The sequence below is a fragment of the Eurypyga helias genome, unplaced genomic scaffold (genome assembly GCF_000690775.1).
Source record: "Eurypyga helias isolate BGI_N326 unplaced genomic scaffold, ASM69077v1 scaffold15457, whole genome shotgun sequence".
In the NCBI taxonomy this organism is placed as follows: Eukaryota; Metazoa; Chordata; class Aves; order Eurypygiformes; family Eurypygidae; genus Eurypyga; species Eurypyga helias.
In genome coordinates, this window is record NW_010259980.1 from 48,725 (window position 1) to 55,890 (window position 7,166).

At 47.4% G+C, this 7,166-nt stretch overlaps 1 protein-coding gene across 1 annotated transcript in view; it reads right to left on the minus strand.

Moving 5' to 3' along the window:
* The window catches only part of SZT2 (seizure threshold 2 homolog (mouse)), a 58,542-nt gene that overhangs the window by 47,428 nt on the left and 3,948 nt on the right, over positions 1 to 7,166 (minus strand). Inside the window, exons 5-8 of the mRNA XM_010154860.1 lie at positions 5,520 to 5,679; positions 4,985 to 5,091; positions 4,589 to 4,799; positions 3,348 to 3,518 (exon numbers count right to left, since the gene is read on the minus strand). Coding sequence (XP_010153162.1) covers positions 3,348 to 3,518; positions 4,589 to 4,799; positions 4,985 to 5,091; positions 5,520 to 5,679 — 649 coding nt within the window. The remainder of the gene's footprint in view (positions 1 to 3,347; positions 3,519 to 4,588; positions 4,800 to 4,984; positions 5,092 to 5,519; positions 5,680 to 7,166) is intronic.

Below are 7,166 nucleotides of genomic sequence, written 5' to 3' on the forward strand. Positions count from 1 at the left end.
TTTGAAAAATGGTCAGTGAGAATCCGGGTGTGTCTGTTAGAGGGCAACCCTCTGACACTGTCCCAGAAAGAAACAGGAGAGAAGCTGAGCTCCAATACGTACCATGGCCCCAAGGCTTCTCAGACACAGCTTCTCTCCCTTCCATACCTTCCAATCCTCCCCCTTTCACAAGCACTTCTGCATTCCTAACTAACCATAGTAGCCTTCTAAATGCCTAAATAGCTAAAATCAAACAGCGAGGGTAACCAGAGCACTTATAAATATCACAAACAACCTCTCCAGGCAACCCTGAGCACAAAGCTAGCTATTTACTCTATTTTGCCTTTGGCAAAGTGAAGCAGAAAAACGACAGTGTCAAAGTCCACAACCACACTCTACACAACCACCCTCTTTCCTCTTGCTTCACAGCCAGCTGGCTCCTTAACAGCCATTAGTTTGCGAGTTTTGGCAAAAGCTTTTGGCAATCCAGGTTAATTAACTGTTCTTTGTTAGATACTTCTCTACAGAATGGCCCAGAGAGCCCTGATTAGCCAAACATGCTTTGCCTTAGCAGAGGCAGTGCTGAATGTCCAAATGTCTTGATCTCTTATAAATTCTACTTTAAGATGTTAGTTCAACAATTTTTCTGATCACAGCCAGCAACTCCCCAGAGCATTTAGCTTTTCCAAAGTATAAGTAACATTATCTGTCCCTATTCTGAAGCCTGGCTTAGAAATACAGACTGTATTTTTGACAACTCAGACATTTTATTTTTAAATTCCTTAAAAAAAAACCTTCATCGAAATATGCAGAAAGGATTTCTGGCTCTGGAAGCCCCTGAGCTGCAAAGAGTAGAGTGCTCAAAGGGAAGAAGAAAGGAAAGGAGAAAGGTGATATCGTGTATGTTTATCCTGTTCTTACTCCTCCCTGTGCACCTGCCCACAGCTATTCACCACAGAAAGTAACTCTGATCCATTGCAGCTGCTCTTCTGCTCTTGTAAAAACAGAAGACAATCCATTTAGCATTCCAGGGGCTAAAAGGCAGCAGGAAGATGCCTAGAGGAAAGTGCAGGAAGCATGGTGAACATGTGGTGATCTTTCTAATACATTCTTCTGGAGTCCAGGAATGTGCTGCTTCATATCCTGAGCCAAAGGTTGTAGCTACACCTTTGTGCACAAGGGTACGATGTGAACTTGTCTGATTGCTTTCTGAGTGATTCACACTTTCTACCTTTCCCAGCATTCCTATATAGGCCTTCACAGTCACCAAGAGTACTTCACCATTGCCAGACTAAAGAAAGGCTCTTTCTCCAGCACTGTCCAAGCTGTAAGTGAACTGGTGCATAAAAGGATTAAAGACAAAACACTCAGCACAGCTTGGACAGGAACTGACTTGTCATACCGTTTCACAGATATTCCTATACAAGGAGAGTGCAATGGACCTCATCTGCCTGGATTTAAGGGAAGTATCTCATGCCACACCTACAAGAGATTAGTGAAAGCCATCTGCAGACATTACTAGTAGAGCTGTCTCAATGGGAAACCTTAGCAGAGTCTTTCTGTGAATAGAAAACTCCTGAAACAAGAAATTAGGGATATTCCTGGAAGACCCACTTTAGAAATTATCCCACCTAATATGAATTAAATCAACCTTCCCAAAAAATGCTGGTTTAGATCCATTCAGCTTGTAAGAAGCATCAAGCCAGAAGGACTGCAACTCCCAGTTACCACACAGGAACAGTAAGCTGAACTGAGCAAGCTCAACGTGAGCACTGTTATGGGAAGAACAGCACAATTAGGGACTACTAAACAAACGAGCAAAAAGCAATAAAACACCCCCAAGGACTCATCAGCTGGAAGCAAAGGCGCATGAAAGACACAGGGATTTCTGTGCTAACAACGCGGTGCAGTCAGGGAGAAAGCTCATGTGATTCCTGAGCTATCAGATGTGGGATTTTATGCCAGAAGCAGGGAGGTATTAGCGTTACTGAACAACACACCAATAAAACCACATTTACAACACTCCTATCCACTGTTTCAAGAACTATGAGACCCGACTGTGAAAAGCAAACAGCTGAGAGGGGAAAAACATAAACGCGCTATTCAGATGCACAACCAGAACAGAAAGGCTGTCCTCAGAAAAGGAGGCTGAAAGCTTGGCTTGCTTAACCTGCCAAAAGGGAGGTTACAAGGAGAAAGGCATTGTTCTTAAATACGTTTGTGCAATGCCAGAGCAGGAGGATAAACTTAATTAAGGATAATAATGTCATTCAGGTCTAATTGTCTGAGTGAGTTGAGAAAGGAAGCTAGAGAAGAGCAATGGAGCTCTGGGACAACCTTCTTCCAAGCAGAGCAGTGCCATAAGATATTTGCATGGGTTTAAGGCAGACCACAGTAAATTCACAGAAAACATCACATGGCAAGTTTGGAACTATTTGAGTTATATCACAGACTTTTATTTTCTGATTTAAAAAATGTTCTGTGTACTAATATCTACAAAAGAATAGCGAAGACACTGGACCACCATATGTTGTACTTGTTTACGCTGTGTTTTAAGAATTCCATCCCCCAGGCTTTCTGCTGGTCATTGTGATGTTCAAGAATAATTTCTCCTCTTGACTGCAATTCATAACTTGCATCAGGATTTTTTTCATCTCCCCTTCAGTTAGAGCACTACCACTAGTCACAGCTGGGGATGGGAAGTCAGGCAGGGTTTACTGGCACTCCTTGAGATACTCAAACCCCTCAAGGTCCCTACTCAGCAGCTAGTTCTTACACTCCACGTGCCATAATCTCTAGCGAGTCAGATGAGAGAACAGGATGGGGTTATGTTCTTCTAGTACTGGTCATGGTCCTGACTGATCGGGCATTTTCACCTAATCATATCCTAGTTTCTCCCAATTTCTTCCTTCGGAAGACCGCAATTTGGAGGCGCTATATCTGTTGTACCAAAGGGTTTGAGTTTGTGTTAGTATTTTGGAGTGCATCTAGTAAAGGACTAGAAAGGGATGACAAAAGGACAAATACAGAGGACATCCCAGAAAACTCTACAAAACCCCAAGTTCTGTCACTAGTTTCCCTGCAATTGTGAGGACTCATTTCCAAGATACCAAGAGTCACAGTCTGTGTGTCCCTCCCCAGGCACTCACAGCCTGAAAGGATGAGCCTGGCAAGTGCACAACTGCACAACCATATTGGACAGTCCTGCATCAGGCAATTATTCACAAAAAACCCCTTAGAGTTTGAAGAAAATGGCTCCTCCTCCACAATACCAGCCACTCTGCTGAGATGGCCAGATCCTGCACTTCCCGCTAAACCATGGAGAACAGTCCCACCCGAGCCTCCAGCCCCCAGCGCAGCACAGTCACCTTTCGTGATGTTGACCTCACGGATGCTGTAGCCCTCGCGCAGCCGGACCGAGACAATGCTCACGAGGTCAGCGTGCACCTCCTTCTCGGTGTGCTTCTTCCTCCTCATCGCCAAAGCAGGGTTGCTGCTTGCAGACACCAGGTGCTCGTTGAACAGTCTGTGCTGGGACACTACAAACGACAGATGGGGTTTGTGAGGGAGCAACTCCCCAGCTCCTCATCCTACAGCAGCAGCCCTTCCAAAGTGCTTTACACAAGCTGCCAGGAACTCTTCCAGGCCTGAAGAACAGTACATCCTTCAGGCACCACTTACACCCACTCCTGATTCTGCAACAGAGCAAACAGGTCCACTAGCATGGCCAAGAGGCCTGGGAGAGGGGCAGGGTGGGGCGCCAGGCCCTGCTTCCCCTGGGACAGCCTTTAGGACAAGGCACGCATCGGAGTTACACGTTTAGCCTAGACAAGCAGAAACTGCACAGCTGTCCCAACAGTTGCACAGCATGCTTTGGGGCTTTAGCCCTTTCCCTGGAAAACCTTGAATTTCCAGATCTTTCTAAAAAGGTACCAGGACTTGGAAGCCCAGAGCTTAAACCACTAATACCTGATCTTTTTAAGATTTCAACATTCCCAGGTCCCAGGCCAGCTCTTGTCAAACCTGTCACTGTATGCAGCTTCTGCTGCCAAGGTACGGGAAGTGCAGATGGTACCAGCATATCGCTGGGGCAAGAAAGGGTCCTTCCACGTTTTACTGGTAACTCATCTCTCCTGGCACACTCTCAGTCACTAACATTCACAAAATAAGAACAACCAAGAGAGGCATTTGGGACAGTTCTCAGGGGTCTAGTTTTCCCATCCAAACTGCCATCTACAAGCCCGGTTAGGACAAGCTCTCCAGAACGTCCCCTCCTGCGAGCTAGCCAGTGTGTAGGAAAGGTCGGACAAGAGCTTCTCACCCCCTCCAAGTCCCAACACAGCAGGCCTAACTGCAGTTTGCTGAGTGAAAGCCATAGAAAGGGGAACAGTGCAAAATGGGACATTAGTTTTCCCCAGTCCACCCAATTCCTAGAACTAAGAGGGGGGTAACAGATGAGGCTGCGTGGCCCAATAGTGCCCTGAGCCTACAGGAGACGTGGCCCAGAGGGAACAAGGCAGAGTATCAGCATAACCAAGCTTGAGGGAGTCACCCCAAAGAGAGGTGCTGTAAGACATCCATTTGCGGGAAGCACACGCGCGTTCCTCACCGCAGTAGTATTCAGGATTCAGGGACTCCCCAGTACGCAGAAAGGAGTATAGCAGAAATGCCTTGTGATACACATTCAGATCCAGGCTCAGGGGATCCAGCTCAGGGCACGTGGAGAGGTAAGCACCAAAAGTGGCCATGGCGATGAATTTCATCAGTTCCACATTGGGAACGTGGCCAAAGCTGCAATCGTAAGAGTAGACACCGCCCACCTACGGGATGAATAAAGATACCTGAGAGAGTACAGCAGTGAGGACATGGCAAAGGACTGGTAAAGGCCTCAAATGGGCAGGGAAGTCCCGTTTTCCCCTCTGGAGGTGAAAGCCACTGACAGCAACCCACCTTCCACCCTCTGGCAGGCAGCAGCCCGCACACTTCCTGCTAACGGCAAACCTACCTGTACAAAGGAGCAGGCCACTGTGCCACTGCGGAGCTGGTTGAGTAAAGTCTCGCAGACGGCCACATCCGGGACACTGGTCACACCGTCCGTAATTATTATTATACCTGTAAATAAGGCAGTACATTAGTGCATCTTCTATCTCAACCAGCTACCACTCTCCCAGTATATCCACCAGAGAGAAAATTTAGGCAGGGCAAAGGTAGGAAGAAAAATCCTGAGGTTGGTTTAGCACTTCCAAGGCATTTTGGAACTGGCAAACTTTCCAAATAGGTACAGCTCTGCACACCCTGTGTCATCCCGGGCAACAGTCACAGCTGTGCTTCCTCACAAAATCCCAATCGCTGGCAGATGGCACAGTGGTGTTCTCCCCATTTCCACCACCACCATTTGCCCACAGCGTGGAGACCAAAGCTGCTGTTGAAATTTCGTTCCTAATGGAAAGGTCCACACACCAGCCCTTATAAAATTAATCAGCCTAATACAACCCCCTGCAAACAACTGGGCAACCCTTAACCCAGAGGACAAAGCCAACCTGCGCTGGAGTTGGAGGGCAGCAGCTGCAGTGCCAGGATTCCCTGCCGGACCATGCTGACGAGGCCAACATCAGCAGTGACGACAGACACACTGGGCTTCCTCCCAGATGACTCCTGCACGTCACCAGGACTCTCCTGGCTCAGGGGAGACAAATCCAACTGGAAAAGTAAAAAAAAACCCAAGAGGTCCCATGGGGCAGACTTCAGCCTAGATCTAGTTCTCACTCGCCCAAACAGCCTTTAGTCTAGCAGCCCCACGGTACCACAGCCCTGGAGCACTTCAGCAGCCTTCACTTCTAGCTTTAATTCCCAGGTGCTCCTAAAGTCCTGGTCACTTGGGCCCTGCAGAACAGCTGGAAAAGGCTGCTCAAGGGTGGAGGAAGGGAACAACGTGCTCAGAGCTTTATTATAAGCTGATTTCTCAAGGGGAAATGTGAGACACTTTGGGATCAATAAAGCTCCTCTGGAGAGCAACGCAATTCCCAGTTAGAGATGATGAATACCCCTTTTTTCCTCATCATTTAGTAGAAGCTGGAGGTATTCAGCATCTAATCAAGTAAAGTCCAGAAACGCTGGGAAGGCAGAGACAGCCATGTCTCACTTACAAAGTGCTGCAGCAGAGGGGGTAAGGAGCCTCGGAAAGACAAAGTCTAGTGCCTATACATTTAACCCTCTTCAAAGAGCAGTCGTTAAGCAGTGCTGCTATAACCAAATGAAGGTAGGCTTCTCCTGCATCTTCTATGAAAAATATCCCCCAGGCAAAGCCTGGCATTTGTATAATTACCCTGATGAAGAATCTACTGCATTCATAGTCCCCTCATCTCCACAAGGTTCTGGCAGTTCAACCCTGTAATAAACTCCTCTTCTCCTGGAGAAGAGGAGGCTCCGAGGAGACCTCATTGCAGCTTTCCAGTATCTGAAGGGGGCCTACAAGGGTACTGGGAGAAGACTTTTTACAAGAGCCTGTAGTGATAGGACAAGGGGTAATGGGTATAAATTGAAATCAGGGAGGTTTAGATTAGATATCAGGAAGAAATTCTTCACAGAGAGGGTGGGGAGGCACTGGAACAGGTTGCCCAGAGATGTTGTGGATGCCCCATCCCTGGATGTCTTCAAGGCCAGGCTGGATGCGGCTTTGAGCAACCTGGTCTAGTGCAAGGTGTCCCTGCCCATGGCAGGGGGGTTGGAACTAGATGATCTTTAAGGTCCCTTCCAACCCTAACCATTCTATGATTCTATGGTTCTATGATTCTAAACTATTGCTTTGTTTTTACTGCTAATACAGAGAATGGGCAAGACCCTCCCCTGCAAAGCTACGGATGACGGGAGCAGAGAAAAGAAAATTAGAACTAACTAAACTTTTGTTCTGGACAAATGGAAGCAGTCTGTGGCTGTGAGCAAAAGGCCTGGCTATCCAGCACCTTAATTTGCCAGATGCCTTAAATTCAGACACTTGTTGACAATGATACAGCTAATGCAACTTCAAAAGTAAAAAAAGTTTCAGTCCCTGCCCTTCCCCTGGGGCCTCCCACCTCCACCCCACAGCCTGGGGCAGGAGTCGCCGGTCCCTCTGGCCTGCAAGCGCGTCTCTTTCCCCCATTTGCATGGATGAAGTTACAGGGTAGTTTATCATGAAAGAAACACTG